The sequence below is a fragment of the Tamandua tetradactyla genome, chromosome 19, assembly GCF_023851605.1.
Source record: "Tamandua tetradactyla isolate mTamTet1 chromosome 19, mTamTet1.pri, whole genome shotgun sequence".
In the NCBI taxonomy this organism is placed as follows: Eukaryota; Metazoa; Chordata; class Mammalia; order Pilosa; family Myrmecophagidae; genus Tamandua; species Tamandua tetradactyla.
Window position 1 is genome coordinate 69484201 of NC_135345.1, and position 23689 is coordinate 69507889.

General features: G+C 35.9%; 1 protein-coding gene and 1 non-coding gene across 2 annotated transcripts in view; one reads left to right on the forward strand and one right to left on the reverse strand.

The window, feature by feature from the left end:
• Window positions 1-23689, reverse strand: part of LOC143663413 (transmembrane protease serine 11C-like) — an 82144-nt gene that overhangs the window by 15672 nt on the left and 42783 nt on the right. The window contains exons 4-5 of the mRNA XM_077137091.1: window positions 19990-20057; window positions 12315-12478 (exon numbers count right to left, since the gene is read on the reverse strand). Of these exons, the coding sequence (XP_076993206.1) occupies window positions 12315-12478; window positions 19990-20057 (232 nt within the window). The remainder of the gene's footprint in view (window positions 1-12314; window positions 12479-19989; window positions 20058-23689) is intronic.
• LOC143663786 (U6 spliceosomal RNA) lies at window positions 5039-5145 on the forward strand. The gene has a single exon (XR_013166168.1). It is a non-coding gene; the product is annotated as a U6 spliceosomal RNA (small nuclear RNA).

Genomic DNA, 23689 nt, shown 5'->3' on the forward strand with positions numbered 1-23689 from the left:
ATTACAATTACATGTTCATACATTAGGTTATAAAACCAGCCTTAGAGAAAAAAGAATCCTTTACCAGGAAGTCAGCCTGTCTGAACAAAAAGACAGGAGCGATTCAGCAGTCAGAGGGGCTGTAAGAATATATGAGCCACACCCTACTTAAAACAGAAAGTTGGCATATTTCCATCCAATCCCTCACAGCTACCTTCCAGAGGCTGGTTTTTTGTTTTTTTTTGTTTGACATGATACTTCTAGAGTGTAGTTTTAAGTTTTGGGCCTTGATAAAAGATACAAACCATATTTAAATTTTGGGAAATAATTAAACTCTTTCTGAGGACTAGGAAAATGTTAATTACTCTACCTTAAGAACGAATTGTTTAGAAACCCTGCTATGTTCATAGAAAAGCCTTCTTTCTTTGAGGTTTTCTTTAATGATACATGATTTGCTAAAGGAAAGAAATGATCTAGAGTAATTTTAAATTTTAATAGTTGTTCTCTCCCAGAGCTTAATAGTTTAATCACCACTTGGGTGAGGTGGAAGACAATCAGGCTACAATGAATGGGGAAGTGACTTTAGCTGTCACCCATTTGGACTGAGTCACTGCTGTGGCTGTTTGAGTCTCTCCTTTTAAGTCCCTTGGCTCACACTCAAAGGCTGGAACTCCTGTATACTTAGTCAGAATCAAGGAGTCAACAAATGTAACCAGGATACTCCATTTATAGGTACCATGTAAAGGAAGTGACAAACAATGGAATTGTTCCTGCCAAGAAAGAAATTGCTTCCAAGGATAATAAGGCAAAGCGTGTTAAAAAACAGCTCAGCAGGTGTGCATTGGTCTTCTCTATGGGTGAGAAATCAAAGAGGAATAGACATGGACACTACTCCCAAGGAACCTGAAGTCTGGTGGAAAAGACCGACACTTAAGTAAATAATTTAATATCATGTGATTAGGGTTATGGCAGAAGTATGCATACGAATCTGGTGCACCAAGAAAAATCACTTAGCTTAGAGGATAGGAACAGCTTTCAGGGATGATAGGGACAGCTGATGACAAATATTCTTTTGGGGGTGGATGTTGAGAAATTGATTTTACTGAGGGAAAAATTAGTGTAATTCACTGAATGTTGAACATAAGATTAGAAAAGATGTTCAGATGCTTTCTAAATGGACTTTTGGAGCTGTAGTAAGTGTCTCAGGCCATTGATGATTATTTCATAACTTGTGTTTTTCCAGGATAGGGAAATAAAAAATGTTTGGATACATTTTGAGAATTCGCCCCAAATTCTGATATTCAGTGGATATTTTATTCCTTAATAGAAGAAATCTGAAACAGATCATTTTAATGAAAACTAAATTGTAAGATTCTGTTGTATAAGAAAGAATTCTACTGTACTGGTAGATTTATTTGTAAGATAAATTTTAGATAGATCACAGACTTTAACTCTGCTTAGGAGAATTTATTACTTTACACTAGACAAAATGCTAAACTAGTTGTTCAATTCTACTTCTCAGGTAATTTTCTTAGAATTCTAGCATTAAAAATATAGAGGAGTTTAGTTATATACTTTTAATGGAATGTCTTTTATGGGGTCTTTAAAAATATTCAAGTGGAAGATTTCCGAAAACTTTAAAACTATAAATGTACATTGACTCAATGAATAAAATAACTATTATAAATAGTCATCCACCACATGGAAGTTCATTCATAATATTCATTAATAAATATTCATAATATTTTTGCCAAAAAGTGCCTGCATTAAAAGGCAAAAGAACATATCTTTATTGTAGTTGAACAAAAAATCAGAATCCTTCCCTTTCTTCAGGTTTTGATTAGTCACCTACTGCATTCCTAATCTCAATAAATGCTTTTCTTTTTGTGTTTAATTAGACTGAAAATTATTTCTGTGGCTAGGTATTACACATCATTTGTCATTCCTCAGTGTAATATAGGCTGTTTTTTCACAATATGTGCCTTAATATACTTGCCATTTTGACTCTGAACATGAAAAAATTTCATTACTTTATTAAGTCCTAGTTGTATGAGCAAGTGGTAGTTTTAAAAGCAGAATATGGTCTTTTTTTTTTTTAACCTTTGTGCAGAATTCAAGAAATATGAAAACCCAGAATATCCAATTTTATTTGGTTATTGTATATGTTCCTCTTATGACTCAAGTCATTGTTGATTTTAAGCTTGGGAACAGTACAAAAGGCTGGTGAATGAAGAGTACAAGACATGTAGAGAAAAGCATATTTAGGCAGTTATTTTATATATTTTATGTAGTTAAGTAGAGCATAATGCAAGTGAGATACATCCTTGTATTTTTAGGAGTCCTTTTGAGGACACACATTGAACAGGAAGTTAATATTTAGTATTAGCACTTTTCATTTGGAAATTTCCTAATTTGATTCTTTCGGGTAACTTCCAGGAATTTTGTGAAGTCTACACAAAATTTGGATAGCACAGCTCTGGTGTCTCCAGAATATTTTCTGGATTCCCTTCAAATCTTGTCCATTGCTTTCTTTAAGACTCAAGAGGTAGTGTCTCCAAGAAGCTTTCCTTCTTATGTCCTTCCTTCCTCTCAGACCATTCTGTAGCTGTATATGTTCCTTTGCCAGTTTTCATGTAGTAGTTTCTGATGCAAAATAACAATTATCTGATAATACTCACTTGCTAATACAGTTAATTTTTTTTCCTCTGGAACTTATTTCAAGTTGTTTACTTTTATAATAACTATCCTTCCTATAATAAGAAAAAATAGTTCTTCTGGGAGCTATTTATGTTTGAAATAAAAAAAATAGAAAAATAAACATATCCAGGCATACCTAATTACAACCATAACAGAATTTCCTGAAATTCTTATAAGTAAATCCATGACAATCATATGGTTTTTGAAGCTGCACAATTAAGCTGTCATGAATTATAGACCATAACTGTTTTTCTGTATTCATTAGTGTTTCTTCTGAAATTCTGTATACGGGGCAAAATATACAGAAGTACAGAGTGGTAAAACTGGTTTGGAAGAAATTCCTGAAATCTTTAAGTACACATTGCAAGCTAGCCCAAGACTGAGAGATCTGGTAAATGCAGGAAATGTTTTTCGTTTTATAAAAGGGCTATGAACATGTTGAGTGTCTCTTCCTATCTTTTATTGTTGTTTTTCTTTCACATCATGAGATTTAATAGACAGATGCATGTCTTAGAAACAGAAATCACCTCGAAAGGAAAAAAGTTAAAGTTGACATTTAGTATATGACACTTTTAACTATTTAACCTGTATTATATTAAGAGAAATAGAAAGGAAACAGTCAGTTTTTTTATGGCTGAAAAATATTCCATAGTATAGATGAACTACAGTTTGTTTAAGCATTCATAAAAGAAGAACCAATGTGATTTTGTTTGATTGTTTTACTGCTTCTACAGTCTCATATAAAGTGTTCATAAATGTCACAAGATTGGAGGCTGCTGGGATGGAAGATAGAATATCACTATTATACATATATATTATAGGATAACACTACAGCATACAAAAAATGCTAATTTCTTAGGTTCTTGATAAAATTTCCAAACTTTCCAAAGGCATTACAAACTCACACTATGACTCGCCTTTGTATTTAACAGATTAATCTGCAATAATATTTGCTATGATAATAAGAGATCTAAGAACATGAGAAAGAGTCAAACTCATCATGGCATCTGAGATCGAATCACAGCAATGTGTGTAGTTGTTTAATAATGTAGTTTTGAGATTAAATGTCTTATTATGATCTAATTGTATAGTCACATGCAGTTATAAGAATTAATATAGAGAGATCCCATGTACTCTTTACCCAGCTTTCCCCAAAGGTAGCATCTTGCAAATCTATGGTACAATATTGGATATTAACATTGATGCAGTCAAGGTGAAGAACATTTGCATCCCTGCAAGGATCCCTTGTGTGCCCTTTTATAGCCACACTCCTTCCCTCCTGCCCCCACACTCTCCTTAACCCCCGGAGACTATTAACCTATTTTTATTTTCTATAATTTTTTCATTTCAAGAACCCCATATAAATAGAAATAAAGTATGTAACCTTTTGATTGTTTTTTGCTTGGCATAAATTTTGTGGAGGCTCATTCCTTTTTACTGGTGAGTAGTATTCCGTGGTATAGATGTACTACAGTTTGTTTAACCATTCACCTTTGAAGGATACATGGGTGGTTACCAGCCTTTGGTTGTTAGGAATAAAGCCATCATAAACATTCCTGTACATGTTTTTGTGTGAACATAAGTCATCCCTTCTGTGGGCAATGCCCAGGAATGCAATTGCTAGGTCATAAGGTAGCTGCATGTTTCAGTTTTTTAGAAACTGTCCAACTGTTTTCCAAAGTGGCTGTGCTATTTTACATTCTGACCAGCAATGTGTGAGTGATCAGTTTCTCTGCATCCTGCCAGAATAATGTGCTTTTACCATTTTTTTATTTAAGCCATTCTGTAGGCATATACTATTACCACTGTGATTTTAACTTACATTTCTTTAGTGGCTAATGATACATTGAACATCTTTTCAAAGCTTATTTGCATTTTTACATCCTCTTTGGTGAAATATCTTTTGCCTATTTTCTAGTTGGATTAAAAATTATTTTGAGTATACTTTATATGTGTTGAGTTTTGAGCATACTTTATAGTTCTAGACACTAGTCCTTTGCTGGATATGTGGTATGCAAATATTTTCTCCTAGCTTGTCTTTTTACTCTCTTAAGAGTCTTTCACAGATCAAAAGTTTTAAATTTTGAGAAAGCCAAATTTATTAAGTTTTCCTCATATGGACCATGCTTTTGGTATTAAGTCTAAGAAGATCCCAATGATTTTCCTATGTTTTTGCCTAAAAATTTTATTATTTTATGCTTTACATTGAAGTCCATAATCCATTTGGATTAATTTTATATGAGGTATGAAATTTAGGTTGAAATTCATTGTTTTTTAGCCTTCAACAATTTGCACCATTTGTTGAAGAAGTTATACTTCCTTAATTGAATTGCTAATTGCTCCCTTCTCAAAAATCATTTGGGTGCTCACTTCGGCAGCACATATACTAAAATTGGAACGATACAGAGAAGATTAGCATGGCCCCTGCACAAGGATGACACGCAAATTCGTGAAACGTTCCATATTTTTTAAAAAAGAGAAAAAAAATCATTTGGGCATGATTGTGTGGTCTATTTTGGGGTCCTCAATTCTGTTCCATTGATTTATGTGTCTATCCCTCTGCCAGTAGTACATAATTTTGATTACTATAGCTATATAATGTTTTAAAATCTGATAGACTGATTCCCCCACTTTCTTCTTTTCAAAATATTTTAAACTATCTTTGTTCCTATGTGTTTCCATATAAATTTTAGAATACTCTTGTCCATATCTACAAAAATCTTGCCTGGATTTTGATAAGAATTGCATAAAATCTAGATATTAATTTGGGGCCGTTTGACATTTTACTATGTTGACTCTCCTAATTCATGAATGTGATATGTTTCTCAATGTGTTTAGATCTTCTTTGATTTCCTTCATCAGCTTTGTGTAGCTTTTAGCATACAGGTCTTGCACATGTTTTGTGACGCACTGGGAGTTTCCCCATTTGGACTTAGTTGGCATTGGTGGAGGAGGGGCCATGGTACCTTCTGTGATGTTTTGGCTGGAGTGTAGCAGTCACTGTCTGAGAGTGGTCTGTCTTGATCTTTTGGCTACAGAGAGCCATCTTTGGTTGGGGTTCTTTCTTACCCTGCGCCCTTTGGTGTTTTGGGATTTTGACTTCTTCAGTTCCAATTCCTGGATATATAAAGTAAAAGGAAAACCCAGGGAATTCACCATTGTGTTCTTTGAGTCCTGAAATCCCTAATCAGTTCTCCTTTTTTCTCCACATTTCATAGCTTTCTTATGTTTTTCTTCATATAATGTCCAGGGTTTTAAGCTGTATAGGGGTAATTACATCTACTCCATCTTTCTAATCACATTTTTATAAAGTTATTTTTTTCTACTACATTTCTGTCTATTCCTTTTTATGTCATCTCATATTTTGACTCTTCTTTCTTTTTTCTCATAAATGAAAATGGTTCCTGAAAATCCTGAAATTCTGTCTTTGACTCTCCTTCTTCTCTATCTTCCTAGAAAATCTGAGGAGTTCACTACCATGTCATTTACTATTCTCTGTATACTCTGAAATGTTATTCTTTTTCAAGGATCTCCTCATGGAGATAACCGCTAGATTTATGGTATTGGACCTGAGTTTCCTCTAGAGGACCAGCCCTTTATTTCTGAATGCTTGATAAGCAATCTTATCTGGTGATGTATATTTGATCTCATACTCAAAATCTAAGCTTATCACCTTCTATCTGCTACTCCTTCTCCACAGTCTCCTATTTCTGTATGAGGTTATCATCTACAAATTAGTCAGACCTAAAATTAGATTCCATAATTTAATAAAAAGGTAAAATATAGTCTCTTCAAAAAAGTTGCCTATTTAGAAAGATTTATTTTCAGGGAACTGTGGGGGTAAGCTCTTACACTAGTTAGAATATAGAGCTGAAGACTGGTTCTTTGTTAAGAAAGCACACTGAGAAATGATATGCTTTGGTATATGCATATAGCTTTTTAAAAAAATGGCCTGTAGGTTTTAACAAAGAATGATTGGCTGGTTCGATCATTTAAAACATGAAGCTATGCATTATATTAGAACTAAGTCACATGAAAAAGGAAAATTCTACCAATATCAGTCCATACCTCCATGTTGGCCAGCTGCTTATGAGCAGCTTCATTCTTGAGAAACTCTTGTTTTTTTTCTTTTTTTAGTATAACATATATACAAAGCAAAGAAATAAAAAAGCAATTGTTTTCAAAGTACTCCTCAACAAGTAGTTACAGGACAGATCCCAGAATTTGTCATGGGTACCATATGATCCTCTCATATTTTTCCCTTTAGGTGCTTCAGAATTTAAGAGGCTAGAGGGCTTAAATATTGTTTTATCATCACAGTTGACTTTTTTCCTTCTTTTTTTGTGAAAAAAACATATATACAAAAAAAGCTATAAATTTCAAAGCACAGCACCACAATTAGGTGTAGAACATATTTCAGACTTTGACATGGGTTACAATTCCACAATTTTAGGTTTTTACTTCTAGCTGCTCTAAAATACTGGAGACTAAGAGATATCAATTTAATGATTCAACATTCGTATTCATTTGTTAAATCCTATCTTCCATGTATAACGCCACCATCATGCTTTGATCTTTCCATTCCTCTCTTTAGGGGTGTTTGGGATATGGAAATTCTTAATTTTTCATATTGGAAGGGTCTGTCACTAATATGGGGTAGGGAGATGGAACTATCTGATGTCCTGGAGAGGCTGGACTAGGTTTCAGGACTTATCTGGACCAGGGACCCAAATGGAGGTTGTAGGTTTCTGGAAGGTTATTCTAGTGCATGGAACTCTTGTGGAATCTTATATATTGCCCTAGGTGTTCTTTAGGATGGGCCGGAATGGCCCTGGTTGGGGGTTGGCAGGTTATGATAGGTATCAAGGTCTAACTGAAGCTTGAGTAAGAGTAACCTCCAGAGTTACCTCTCGAGTCTATTTGATCTCCCTCTGCCACTGATATTTTATTTGTTACACTTCTTTCCCCCCTTTTGGTCAGGATGGAATTTGATCTCGTGGTGGCAGGTCTGGATTAATCTTTTGGGAAACTCTTGATAGTGTGGGTCAAGACTATCATCCTCATGTATGAAAGTCTATGTTATTCTTATTATTTCTATTACTCCAATGTAATTTGAATTTTTGTTTTAATTCTGATTTAGGATGTCCTTAAAATATTTTTTTATGCCTGTTTGATTCACTAGGTTAAGTGTACCAGTATATACAAGGCATTTTTGCATAGAGGATTATTGTTTGTAAAAACAAATTAAAGTCATACCTTTACATTTGCCTTTTCAATTTACGAGCGTTCAACTTTATGAGGCATTTCATATAAAACCTTCACTTTAGATTACAAGGCATTTATTTATATTTACAAGGAATGATTTAGATTTTTCCTCCCAGAGCTTTCAGGAGAGAGTCACCATGTAGCCATATTTGCAGTTGAGTAGTGGACATTGCATGTGTTCTAGTATATGTACTCTGTTCTCTTCTCAGCTTTTGCCTAGCTATTTTATGGCAGAGACAGTGAAATACAACACACTGTGAGGGCACCTTGTTTGGTGAGATATTATTTGCATTGCTTTACTTGATCTTTTCTTTCTTCCTTTCTTTTGCATTAAAATTTGAATTACATAAACGTTAAATGTTATGTATTTGTTCTGTTTTGATTGTTAAGCTAAAACAAGCTTAATGAGATCATGTAAGCAGTCATATTACAAAATAATTATTAAAGAGAAAATTGATTGGGTTAACTAATTTTAATCATTGAAGTTATTATCTCTATTTTTAAGGAACATGGTGTTGTATAAGCATAAGTAAATATACATTTTGGAATTCTGTTCAGTAATGCATAAAATTTTTCCCGTTGAAATTAATAGAATTAGTTTAAAGATTTTACCTTATGAAGGATTTTTTTTCTTATGAAGGATCTTTAAGGAAACATTTTTTTCCTGGGCAAGAGAAAACTATACTCCAGATGATGTTACTAGGTTTTTAGGCTAAAAAGTCAATTTGAAAATTTGCTGATCTAATGAGTTTAAAATTGGTGGAGAAAACATTGATCTCTCACTGAAGAATACATTTCATAAATACTAACTTTGTTAGTACCTAGGTAGGTAGCAGTATTATTAAATGTTATGGGATTTCAACAGTGAATGGAAAATGAAGTTACCTATTATATTTGTGGCTCTTGATAATTCAATGCATTTTCAATCCTAAAAGCTAAGCAGTCTTTAAAAAAAAAAAAGTAAATAACTATTCTTTCCTATTCCCAGAGGTATTTTATCTGCTAACCAACCAATGCACTTAAACTAAGACACTACCTTTCTATTCCATAACAAATCTGATCAAAGATATCAACTTGTCCAAATCAATGAATTTCTTATTTCTGTTAATAGCTTACTTTTCCTCTAGCCACATAGTCCATTTTTACAGTTCTACTCAAATCTACCTCTTCTTTCCTTTTGACTTTTCATGAACCTGGTTCAATTTTCTTCCCTAATCCCAGCTCTAGTGGATTAGTAATAGTTGCTTAGAGGACAAGTCTGAGCTCAGTGGGTGTGGGATGATGATTAGGAGGTTGGAAATAGCAATTGTGGAACCCAAGTGCAGCCTGCCACTTTTCCCTGTGACCCACAAATAAACTCTGTGCTTAGGACTAGATATATTAGCCTGGCTCTCAGATCATGATGATAAATGTGGGCTGATTCCCTTCTTGGGGGCATATTGACATAAAACATATTGTGTAGCAGACAGTAGCCCTTAATCTTTTGCCCTGAGCACATATAAACATTCCCAGACTAGGTATGTAAGTTTTCAGGCACCTGATCCACCTCTGTGCTATATCAGCTCCCTCTGGGAAGGGACGAACTCCTTCCCCTAAGCACAAGAGGTGTGTGTGGTAGACCATCTCCCTGATCAGCCATGGATAAAGACCTATTGACCACAGGGGACTGAGGCCCAGTCATGAAGCTGGCCTCAACTGTATCTTCTCTGTGTGAGTAAAACATTGTTCTATCCAGTGCCTATGAGGGCCCTGTTTTTGTTGGTGACCCTGACATCTGCAAATTGTGGAGTGGGTTGGGGCTCTAGGACTGCTGCTCCTGGTGACAGGCATTGTTATGCTCTTTGCTACTCTCCACTGGTTAGAGTCCTCCCCTGAAGGTGGTACCAAGTGTCTTTTTTCTACAGTCAGCAATGTAATACAAGAGCTACACTGGGTGTTGGCCTTACTCAACTTGGATTTTGCAAGAGGATTAAGCTCTAAGGCAATGCTAGTGTGAAAAGAATTAACTTTTTCCTATGTATCTAGACTTGTACTAGCTGTGTGTCACCCTTGGAAGAATTGAAAAGATAGTCACCCAAGCCATTTCCTTTACGGTTTAATTCTCTTGTAAAACCTCAGTTGAGAAAAGTTGTCTTCTCTCCTCCTATTCTGGTTGTCAGCTGAAGTTTTGATACTATGGAATTTATTAATTCATCTAACAGCTATTTATTCATAACTTGCTATGTGCCAGGCTCTGTGCTAGGCTCTGAAGATATAATGGAAAGCAAAACTTGGCATGGCCTCCATGTCCTCATGAACAGTATGGTCTGGTGGGCCATACTGTCAGCAATCAAATAATCATCTTAATGAATGTTGAATGCATAATTAGAACCTGATCTGTGCTCTGAAGGAAAGAAATGGGCTTCTGGAAGACCTGCATCAAGGGAGACTGACCTCGACTAGGACTGCTATGAAAAGTGGTGACAAGTGTCTAGAGACTAATGGACTGAGAACCATGCCTTTGTGTATGTTGCTGACAAAAACAGTTTTCAGCTATCCTTATTTAGCAACTTGAAGTTATTGTTTGATTTTACCCACTGGTGACATTTTCCTGAAGTCACGTAGCTAAAATGTAGAATACCTGGGACTCCATCTCAGTCCATCTCATAGCAGCACCAATGACCTTACCCCCTATACTTGATCATCTCTTTTTTAGGCATAATAATATATGAACACTGGTGCTGTTTTCAGGCATTCATCCTAAAAAATAGTAGTGGTTGGTGATATCTAAGCCACATTTGTAAGAAACAGTGACTTTCTCCTCTACATCAAGCAGCCTGTATGAAAATGAAATCCACAACTTTGACATTTAGAAGTAACCTTTAAACAATTGAACTAATCAGGCAACCTAAGAATGGCAGGGCTATCTAATCAAATACCATGACACTAACCTTGACTCTTGTAATAAACTTTCTTCAGATCCCTAACCCAAAGACATTTACATGAACTCATAGGTGGCCTCAGTGAGAACTGTCTTGCATGTGAGCCTGTGTCAGCTCACTGGTTGTGGCTTTGGAGGTCCCCTTTGCTGGCTGCTGGGTTTCATCCTGCACCTGTGGACCCACAGCCAATTCCCCCAGTCTTCTGATGAGGGGTGAAGAGAGGGTTGCTACGCAAAGGATTAGGCTAAGGCAATAGCAAAACACAATCCATACCTAAGTGTGTTACACTTAGTAATCACAGTTCTTTATAAAATTGTAGGATGGCCTTGTAATAAATAAAACTGCTGAAAAAAATAAACATAAAATTGGCAAAGACCGCCTGAACAGTCTATTTTCCTGGCATCCCACACATTGTTCTAAAGTTTGGAGAAATACCAGGAAGATAATGCTATGTTTCCTTACATTTGAATTTATCTATTTTTTTTTGTAGCAGATGAGCTCCTAAAAACATGTCTTGGGTGCAAATCCATTATAAATTGGAAAGGTGCTTTATTTCTCTCTGTTTCTTCTAAGTCCCAGAGCACACAAGGTAAGCAGCTAGAGAAGAAAGGTGCTAAGGGAAAACCTATCATAAATTGAGGAGAGTTACATTTCAAAAACAAAGTGACTTCATATCTAGGAGAAGCTTTTTTAGGTTCTGCATTTTGACCTGTTTGATGTTCCATGCAAATGAACCCTTGGCCTAGATTATTTTTTTTCTTTTCTTTATAATAAACATTTAGTCCTTTAATACCTTTCTGTAAGTGTAGAGACTCTTTGCCCTTGGGGAAATTTGTTGTTGCAGAGAACTAATAGCCTAGCTTAGCTGTGCCAGGTATTGGATGTACTTTTATCAAGACCAGAGAGACATTCATTATCCTGGAAATGGAGGGCCTCTTGTCTCCATCTTTTTGGAGGCTGTCTCTCACAATACTGGTAGGCAACTGAGAATAAGAATAAGAATTATACTGCAAATAAGAGGAAAAGAGAAAAGGACCATAAAAGACTTATTAGGAAATATTTGATGTTAAAGGGGCTCAAACTCACATGTGGCATTTAAGAGTCTAGATTCTTGAGACATCCAGAATAGAGAGAAGAATTGTGACCTACAGAATAAGACTGCCTTGTTCTAACAAAGAAATGCTATATATATATATATATATATATATATATATATATATATATATATATATATATAGATAGATAGATAGATAGAGAGAGAGAGAGAGAGAGAGAGAGAGAGAGAGAGAGAGAGAGAGAGAGAGAGAGTGTGCATGCTTGTGTGTGTGTGTGTGTGTGTGTGAAATCTGCTTACTTTAGCAATGGGATAGGAGTATTTTCATTTGGGTAATAAAACAATACATTCAAATTAAAAGATGAAACTTATTCTAAACCACACATAAAAAGGCTTACCTGAGAATTTAAATGAGAAAGAATCTATCTGTAAAGACCCAGTGTTGCCCATTAGCTTCTGATACAAAGTGATTTTGATTCTATCCCGAAATTTTGCTGCATTATTTTTGTAACAGGATTTAAACTTCAGCACAATGTGCACTACTATTTTCCCTCTGGATTGGCTGCAGAACATAAACAGAAAAATAAATTATGATTTTACTACTGAGCTTCTTGGCGACACTTTGTTTTGTGGTGTTCCTGACAGCTATTCCAATATCTCCCAAGAAAGGGAAATGGCACTTCATGGACATGGTGAAACGTTGTAAAGAGAGTGTGATTTAGACTCAGAAAAATTGAGTTTACCTTTTAGATCCACCATTTGCCAATGCCTTGACTATATCTAACTATTTGCATTCTCTACTTACATTTCCTCATCTCTAAAATGGGGATGATAATAATATTTACTAGATTATAAAAGTCATATGAGGTAACAGATATGGAGGTATTTTGAAAATCTTAGCATGCTATGCAAAAATTATTTATTAATATAAATATATTTATGTATTTCAAATAACACTACAGATACTGCAGAAAGGGCCAATAAAAAATAACAGAATGAAACATAATGGATAAGATAACACAATCATTAATTATCTCAATTTTCTTTTAGCTGAGGCACAGTTTGCAGTAATGAGTCAATTCTCTCTCACTGGTTGGAAATAATGACTGGGAGAAAATGTTATACTGGATTTATCTCAATTTGTAATTCTCCCTTGAAGTTGCAAATGTCAGAAATTTTTAAAGGGGAGAACTACTATTGACCTGGAATGAAATGTCTATTCTGCTTTCATCTTTATTTCTGTGGCTTCTCGCCTTTTCATTGGCATGTCTCCACATTTGTTCACACAACAGCCCTGGGGCTCTCTGTGATTTGAGAAGGAGCCTAAAAACATCTACCTCCAAACCTTTATAAAGCTCATGAACAAAAATAAAACCCAAGGATCCAAGATTTTCTGAGTGATTATAATGCCTATTATTCCAATGATTTTTCTCCAGGATGATTCTATACAAGTGGATTAGTTGATTTCTATAAAACCCTTATCACGTTGTGTTTTAAGGTGTACACTAAACCAGGCACTCATCCCTTTGGGACTATGAATGTATTATTTTAATTTCCTTTGTGCAGTGTCAGGCCATTGCCAATTACATGTTAATTTATTATGTATTCGCACCTCTTCCTCTGCTTTTATGCCTCCCACAGGCACAATGTTATCTCTCTTGTTTGATTTGCAGTAATAAACCCTTTGTTCCTTGTGGACTGGACAAGGACATACTATATTAATTCTGTTTAAGGATTTTGTCAAATCATGGATGTCACTCTGAACTTTTCTCCTGGGTCAAATAACAAACTAAAACCAAATTAAATATAGACGCACGGTTTTTTAACCTGATGTCATTAGGGACATATGATCTCTATCATCAAAAACATGAACTAAAAGTTATTTAAATTTTACTCTGGATTTATGAAATAATCTTTAGTGCTATATGACAAATATCTGCATAAGTAGTTTTCTTTTCTTCCTGAACTTACCATTCATTCAGTTAACACATGTGTATTGGTTCAGACAACATGCCAAACAGTTCTAGATCCTAGCGCTATTTCAGCATATAAGACCATAAGGCCCATGTTCGCATTCCACTTAGGAGAGGCAGAGAAACAAGAAAACAAAGGAGTACAATAATCCACAAGCTAAGTGCTGTGAAGAAGACAGAGCAGTGCCTGGCAATTAAGGTGGAAGCAGGCAGAGCCTCTTTGAGGTGAGCCCCTGATGGTGAGAAAGACTCATGCTAGGATCTGGAGGAACATCCCAGGAAGCAGGAGAGCAAGTGTAAAGGTCCTGTGGTGGGAATGATTTCGCAAGGTTATTGGAAGAATAGAAAGTACGTCAGTATGGGTATAAAGTTGTAAGTGAGGATGGGGTGTGACATGAGGTCAGAGAATGAGGCAGGGGCCAGATCAAGCAGGGTCTTTGGACTATAACAAAAAAGAATTTGGAATTTGTAGGAAACTACTGGAGGGTAATAAGCATTTTCCCAATTCATTTTAGTTGCTGTGTGGATTGTAGTAGGACAGTAGTGAAAGCTAAAGATTAGCCAGAAAGAAAGACAGAATAAACAGATAAGAAAGAAAAAAAAATTCAGAAATAGATAGCACAATACTACCTAACTGTAACACAATAATGTTAGAACACTGAATGAAGTTGAATTTGAGAATGATAGAGGGAGGAGGCCTGGGGGCACAAATGAAATCAAAAGGAAAGATAGAAGATAAGGACTGAGATGGCATAATCTAGAATGCCTAGAGTGTATAATAATATTGACTAAATGTACAAATTTAAAAATGTTTTTGTGTGAGGAAGAACAAAGGAATGTCATTATTGCAGGGTGTTGAAAATGGATGGTAATTTATATTTTAACACTTTAACTTATGTGTGAGACTAAAGCAAAAAAGTTTATTTGATACAATATTTATATTTTGACTAGTGTATTTCCTAATATAACTTATGTGAACAGCTTAATTGAACACTGTAGTACATGGAGCCTTGAGTAGGGCATGAGAATTTGTAGTTTCGTCTAAAGTGATGCCCCAATAAATCCCAGAGTGATTTGAACAGTGAATAAAAAAAGTATTTGCAAAACCCCCTTGGGGGAATGGTGAGAAAGGGGGAAAATTCAGCTTCCTCAGGTGGAGAATTCTTGATATTCTCACAAGCAGTGGGGACAACCAAAGCAATAGACTAAGCCCCCAATCTTGGGATTTGTTCATATGAAACTTAATCCTGCAAAGGATAGGTTAAGCCTACTTAAAATTAGGCCTAAGAGTCACCCCTGAGAGAGCTTCTTTTGTTGCTCAGATGTGGCCCTTCTCTAAAAAAACACAAAAGAGAGTTTGGGCAAGGATGTAGCAGAGACAGGTGGATGGAGAAAGTGGAGGCCCTCCTGTTTGTAGCTCTTCGGGTGTCTGAACTCAACAGCTTGTTCCCTCTTTTGGACATTTCTATTGCACCTGTCTTAGGTTATTTATTTTTTGTCTTGATTTCAGCTAGTGATTCTTCCCCTAGGGTTACTCACCTGCTTTACTTAATTAAAGGTAACAGGTGGCACTGTAAAATGCTGCTTGACATATGAAAAGTTAGACAAAATGGCAGTTAATGGATAGGGTTTCTTGGAAAATCAGAGATGAACAGTTATGGTTGCTTTCCACATTTTGGTTCTAATGAAGTTAATATAAGATTATAGTCATCAAAATTGAAGTGAAATGCTGTATTATTTCTCAGTTATTATGATATAATTTGTATATTTGTGCAGTTAAAAAATACAGAATAGCACTGTGTTATAATAATATAAAAGGAATTATCTTCAAAGTGATCATTGAATTGAGACTTTTTAAAAGTTGAATAGCAAAGACCTTAAGAATGATATAGAATGAAATTTGAAACTGTTTTGATGGAAAATATGTCATATGCATATTATTTTTTGACAATTATTTTTAAGATACTTAGCAAGATATCCAAATACTTTGTGACAGTTTGTAACTGTTTGTACCCCAGAAAAGCTGTGTTCTTTAATCCTATTTTAATAATAATGAAGGGTGAGATCTTTTTGACTGGACTGTTTCCATGGAGATGTGACACACCCAATAGCGCATGTGATATTTTGATTAGATGGAGATGTGACTCCAACCACTTTAGGTGTGACTTGATTAGTTTACTGGAGCTCTTTATAAGGGAAAGCTTTTTGGAGAGAGCTTAGAGCTGACAGACAGTCTTCCCAGCAGACAGAGGTGCTCCAGATGTCATCAACTTTTCTTGAGTCAAAGTATCTTTCTGTGGATGCTATAGCTTGGACATTTTTATGGCATTAGAACTGTGAATTTGTAACTTAATGATTTTCCTTCTTAAAAGCCATTCCATTTCTGATGTACTACATTCTGTCAGCATTTAACAAAACAGATTTTGGCCCCAGAGAAGTGAGATGCTGCAGTTTGAAAATGCTAAACATGTTGGGATAGCTTTTTAAATGGATAAAGGGAAGATTCTGGAAGAGTTGTGAGGAACTTGATAGAGAAGGCATAGAATGCTTTGAAGAAACTGTTGCTAGAAATGTGAAATCTCTGATGAAGCTTTAGATGGAAATAATGCATGCATTATTGTAAACTGGAAGAAAGATGACCCATATTTTTTGCTGTTGGATAGAAGTTAGAATTTAAAGGTGACAACCTGTGATACTTAGCTGAGGAAATTTACAAACTAATGTGGAAAATACAACCTGGCTCTTCCTTGCAGCTTACAGTAAAATGTGACATGAAAGAGATAAGTTGAGGCAAAGAAAACAGAAATTGATGGTCTGGAAAATTCAGGGCTTCCAGGAAGTGAGAACCCAGTGAATAAGGCCCCACATGAGGATTTAACAAAACATGGAAGTAGTCTGCCATTATAGGACAAGAGAGGATTGGAGATGAATTATCCAGAGACGGTTTGTGGAAAGTCCTATTGTCTGATGGCTATGATTCCCTGTATACTGCATAGAAAACTGACCTGATCTCTTGCAAGATCTCTATAAATGGAACCAATTCCACTCTGGATCAAAGGAACAGAAAAGGGACAGATTGAAGGAAAAATTACCTCAAAGGCAGAGCCATGGAAACCAAAGTCTGGACCAGGAAATCTCAGTCCAAGAGAGCAAACTCAGTCATACACAAGGGAAGGGTTAGTTTGCCCCAGAAACAGAGGAAGACCTGCTTCATTGTTCAGTAAGAACTTTGGTGCCCCAGGCTTTTGGAGATGGTGGAGCACATACACGAGAGTTTTAGGGGAGTCTGACAATTGTCTCATTGTTCTGGGGAGGTTAAGCATATGCCCTGAAGATCGCAGGGAGCCTGGGTTCTGCCTCAGTGTTTGGAGATGGTGGAACCAAGAGAAAGGTGGTCCCTCCAAGGTACCCTAATTTTGAAACCCTCATCCCAGCACTTGCAGAAAGCAGGACCACTGCATAGGCCCTTAGAGAGGATGGGACTCCTGCTTTCAAAGCCCCAAGGATAATTGACTCTGACTCTGAAATCTAATGGCGTTTTCCCTAAAAGTTTCCAGAACTGTTTGGATCTGGTGACCACTGTTTCCCTTCCACACTCCCCCTATGGCAATGGGAACATGTATCCTATGACTGTGCCTCCCTTGTATATTGGTAGCAGATAATTTGTTCTGAGTTTCACAGGTCAACAACCAGAGGAGAACTTTTTGCCTTAGAACAGAACATGTCTGTAACCAATTTTGATGAGATTTTGTACGGTTTCTGACTTTGTATTGTGTTTGTATTATTATTCAAATGGTTTAAGGCCTTGTGATATTGTGATGGAATGAATATATTTCGTATGTGTAAAGAACATGTCTTTGGGTATGTGGTAGTTAGATTCAGTTGTCAACTTGGCCAGGTGAACATGCCTAGTTCTGTTGCTGCCTCATCTGTTGCTGATTACATCTGCAGTCAGCTAGGAGGCATGCCTGCTGCAATGAATGATGTTTGACTTAATTGGCTAGTGCTTAAATGAGAGAGCACAACGTAGCACAGCCCAAGCAGCTCAGCATACCTCATCTCAGCATTTGCAGCTCAGCCCAGGCCTTTGGAGATGCAGAAAGAAATCATCCCAGGGAAAGTTGTTGGAACCCAGAGGCCTGGAGAGAAGGCCAGCAGAGACCATCCTGTGCCTTCCCACATAAGAAAGAACCTCAGTGGAAAGTTAGCTGCCTAACTTTCTTCTTCCTCTGAAGAACTAACAAAATAAATCCCCTTTTATTAAAAGCCAATCTGTCTCTGGTGTGCTGCATTCCGGTAGCTAGCAAACTAGAACAGGGGGATTCAAGGGTGGAATGTGCTAGTTTGAAACTGTTTTGTACTTCCAAAAAGCCATGTTCTTTAATCCTGATTTAATATTATACGGTGGGGTCTTTTTGATTGGATTGTTTCCATGGAGATGTGAGACACCCAATCAATAGTGGGTGTTATCTTTTTTTAGATGGAGATGTGACTCTGCCTGTTTAAGGTGTGTCTTGATTAGTTTACTAGAGTCCTTTAAAATGGGAAACATTCTGGAGAGAGCTCAGAGCTGATACAGACAGAGACATTTGGAGATGCAGAAAGAAAATGCTTCCTGGGAGGCTGTTTGAAATCAGAAGCTAAAGGACCAGCAGATACCAGTCACATGCCTTCCCAGCTGACAGAGGTGTTCCAGATTTCATCAACCTTTCTTGAGGCAAGGTATCTTTCCCTGGTCACCTTAGTTTGATCATTTTTTATGACCTTAGAACTGTAAATTTGTAATATAATAAATCCCCCTTTGTAAAAGCTAACCCAATTTTAGTGTATAGCATTACAGCAGTATTTAACAAAGCAAAACATACCTAGAGAAGCAAAATTATTAAAATGACTAATATTTATTGTGTGCTTATAAGAACTCTATGAGTTAAGTATTATTTTCTCCATTTATAAAGGAGAAAAACTGAAGCAATGGAGATTAAGTACTGAAAGTTATATGACCAGAAATTCCTTTAAAAAATATTTACAAATTCACGCTGTATATACATAGGAAAGGTAATAAACCTTGGGATTTAGATCTGCCTGAAACTAAACCTGTGCTACTTTGTTTTCTTGGTTCATTTTGAGATCATCTATGCTCTTAATCAGTAGGTACTTTTCAAGGTGCTGTTATTTGGTGGCAACTCTAGGAAAGGCTATGCATGTAATGGTTAGGGGCTTTATAAAACCACCTGGGATAAAATTACAGCTTTATTAGTTACTAAATGTTTCACCTTTGCATGTTACTTAACCTATTTGTGCTTCAGTTTTCTCACCTGTAAAATGGAAAAATAAAATAGCTACCATACAGAGTTGTTATAAGGTTTAAATGAATTAACATTAATAAAGTCCTCTGGGGTACTGGTTAAGAGCATGGATTACTTAAAAAATGAACCAAGAAAATAAAATACCACAGGTTCAGTTTCAAGCAGGCCTAGATTCCAAAGCTTATTAAATTTCCTACCTTGCTTGTTATTTTTCCTCCTATTCTCACTTAGAAAAGAAAGTGGTTCTGAGGAAAAATAACAAGCAAGGGAGAAAATCCCATGCAGGAATGTAGGCCCTATGTTGCAAAATCTTCTGATTTTTTCAACAGAATGAAACTTCCATTTTTATGTGAAATTTCCCAACTTTTATATTTAACTCATTTTTCAAATCTTTATAAAAATCAGAAAGACCTCTCTAAGCTAGATTTGACACATTGGCTAACAGTTTGCCACTTTTGGATCAGACATTCTGTAAATGGCTCTCTCATCCTCTCTTGAACTGATCTCATGATTTTCCATTGCTTTTCAATTTTTTGCCCCCAGATAAAAACAAGCTCCTTTAACTTCCACTTGATTGTTCATGATCAGCCTGAATTCCTGGTTCTAGTCTACTAATTTTCCAACAGGCTTTAAATGTCTTTCTTTTACATTTGAAATGCTGGGGGGTTTAAAATCTCAAAATCAAATTTATCTCAACCATTTAACTGTATACCAAGCAAAAGATATTTTAAGATGTGGAGTTGAATGACAAATGTTCATTTCCGCCTCTGTGCGTCTATAGCTGCTTTACATACCTTACTTGGACGACATGAGATGTGACATACTGTCTTCTCAGTTTGGATCTATGAAATGTTTCATTCATCTGTTAAAAATAAAATGGATAATGACATATTTATTTTTCTATTTTTAAATTTTCATTATAGAAAACTTCAAAAATACACAAAAACAAATAGAATAGTATAATGAACCCCGTTTACCCATCATTCAACTTCACCAGTTATCAGTATGTGGTCAAACTTGTTTCATTTTACTCCTACACATATCTCTCACTTTGACAGATTGTTTTAGGGAGGATAATTTAATTCATATAATTTTGTCCATATACATTATATGTGTGTCTGTGCACATATGTACATATATGTGTGTGTATTGTATGTGGACTGTATTTAAACATAATCACAATGCCATCATCACACTATAAAATTAATCCCTTAATTTTGTCCAGTACAATGTTCATATTTCCTCAGATCATAGACCTGTTTAAGAAAAAAATGTGATGTATTAAGCACACTTTTTGAGAATTATCTTAATGTTGACTCAAATTCCATTTATAAATATCCTTAAATCAATAAATTATGTGGCAAAATGAGGCAAATTTATTTGCTTCTTAAAAGCAACATGAGATACAAAGCACAAGTATTTAAAAAAATATTTTTACTGACAAATCTTCATACATACATTCCGTACATGATGTACAATCAATGGCTCACCATATCATCACATCATCACATAGTTGTGTATTCATCACCATGATCATTTTTAAGAGCATTTGGATTACTCAAGAAAAAGAAATAAAAAGAGAAAAAAAATACATACCATACCACTTGCCCCTCCCTCTCATTGACCACAAGTGTTTCCATCTACCCAATTTATTCTACCCTTTGTACTCCTTATTATTTATTTTTATCTGTGTATTTTTACTCATCTGTCCATACCCTGGATAAAAGGAGCATCAGACACATCATACAGTCACATTGTAGAATTTATAACTTTATGCCATCATCTTTAGGAATCAAGGCTACTGGAACACAGCTCAATAATTTCAGGTACTTCCCTCCAGCCACTCTAATACAACATAAACTAAAAAGGGATATCTATATAATGCATAAGAATAACCTACAGGTTAACCTCTTGACTCTGTTTGAAATCTAGCAGCCACTGAAACTTTATTTTGTATAGTTTCTCTCTTCCCCTTTTTGTCAAGAAAACTTTCTCAATCCCATGATGTCATGTCCTGATTTATCCCAGGATTTCTGTCCCACATTGCCAGGAGGATTTACCCCATGAAGGGGATCATGCCCCATGAAGGGATGGAGGGTTGAGAGTTCACCTGCTGAATTGGCTTGGAGAGAGAGATGCCACATCTGAGTAACAAAAGGAGCTGTACCTCTCAGCTTCCTTACCAACAGTGAATAGGTATATCTCTTTCTCCACATTTTCTCTTGCACTTGTTTCTTTCTGTTCATTTTTGAACAGTTTTATTTATTTGCACACAAAGGATAAGTTTTTTTATAAAAGTAACATAAGGGGGGCAGAATATTCATTTTGAAGAAGTGTATTTAACAGACCAGCTGATATTATTTGCTTTCCATGTTCAGCCTTATCTATATAAGCAATGCCATAAAACTGAATAGAAATGTCCCCAGAAAGAGGAACTATTTCTAATGTTTTATACCATGGACAGCTCTTTTGTGTCTGGACTGTAAAACAATTTCCCCTGCTCTTTCAATTTGTCTGGTAGACAAATTAAGCAGAAATCTCTCAGATAAATTTTAAGGAATAATCACTTTCTCAACTACACCCAACCCCCTCCCCCCAACAACCAAGGGGATGACATGCCACAGTAGGACATTCCCGCATTCCCAGATAACAAATTGTTTGGTAGTTCCTCTGAAAGTTAAGTATAAAATTATCATATGACCCAGCAATCCCATTACTAGGTGTGGAGTTATGAACCTCAGAAAAGGTGATGTTCTTTTAGTTCATTCTTGTGGATGCAGACCTATTGTGGGTGGGAGTTTTTGATTAAGTGTTTCAATTGAGATATAACTCACCCAATTTAATGTGGGTCTTAATCCTTTATTAGAATCTTTTATGAGAGGACAAAGGACAGTTAAAAGCCCAGAGAACTCAGAGAGAAACACCCAGAGAGCTTAAAGAGTAAACACCCAGGAGAAGCAAGCAAGAACCCACAGAAACTGAAAGAACCAAAACCTGAAAGCAATGAAACCTGGGAGAGAAGGATCAGCAGACATCAGCCATGTGCCTTCCCATGTGACAGACGAACCCCAGATGCCAATAGACTTCTTCAGAGAAGCCATCATCCTCTTAATACCTTAGTTGGGGGCATTTTCATGGCCTTGGAACTGTCTATTTGTAAACTAATGGTAAAAGCCAACTCATTTCTGGTACATTGCATTCTGACAGTTTAACAAACTGAAACACTAGGTATACGGTAATGGGATCTCTGTGTGAGCAGGGGTTCAAACAGATATTTGTCTACCAATGTTCATAAGAGCATTATACACAATTGTCAAAAGATAGATGCAACCAAAGTATCCATCAACTGATGAATGGATAAATAAAATGTAGATTATACACACAATGGAATATTATTCAGCTATTAAAATGATTGAAGTTCTTCCATATGTGACAACTTGGATGAATCTTTGCAACATCATGTTGAGCAAAATAGGCTAGACACAAAAGGACAAATACCATATGACCTCATTGACATATAATAATTAGAATAAACAAGCTCACAGAATCATAGTCTAGAACACAGGTTTGTCGGGGGGAGAGTGGGGGTAGGAAATTGGGAGTTAATGCTTAAATTTCAGAATTAATAAACTATTCTATGGTTGTTAAACATTTGACTTGAAAGTAAATGCCAGGTTTTAGGAACTGTGATGGTAAATGTCACATATTAAATTGCCTAGGTTACGGTGTTTGGTTGGTCAAGCAAATACTACCCTGCTTATTACTGTGAAGTTCTTTCATGGATTTAAATAGTTAATTAGTTGATTGCATCTATGGCTGATTTCCTTTTAAATCAACAAAGGAGATTGCCTTCAGTAATATGAGAAGTTTTATCTGATAGGTAAGGCCGTAAGGGATAAGCCACAGCGAGCAGGCAGAAGATGGAAGTCAACAGGAACCCAACGAGAAAGGAGAAGACATTGCCATTTCATTGGTATATGACAGAAAAGCAGAGGACCAAGGATCACTGGAAGCCAGCCCCAGACTTTTGGGACTTCTTTTAGACTCAAAACCATGAGCCAATAAATTCCCATTGCATAAACAAACCCATTTTCTGGTATTTATTTTAGCAGTTAGGAAGCTATGACAAGAAACCACTTGAGTATACCTTTGGGCATGGATTTTAGAACAAATTCTTTTTATAGAAATAAGGAAGAACAAAGTTGGAAATTACAGCTGAGGCCAAAAGACACACATATCACAGCTCTAAATCTTTCTCATTTGTAACAGATGAACCCAGTTTCTTCTCCCAGCTGCCACATATCATCCCGCCCTCTTTCTTTCCTTCCCTCTGAAGTAGAATTCATAAGATGCCAACCAAGTCATCAGTTAGACGAGTGGGTGGAAGGAGATTCTGGGAAGATCTTGAAAATTATGAACACAAGAATGGGGTTATTAGCTGCAAAATAATTTATAAAATTAAAATTACCTTCATGGGTGAATAATTTGTCATTA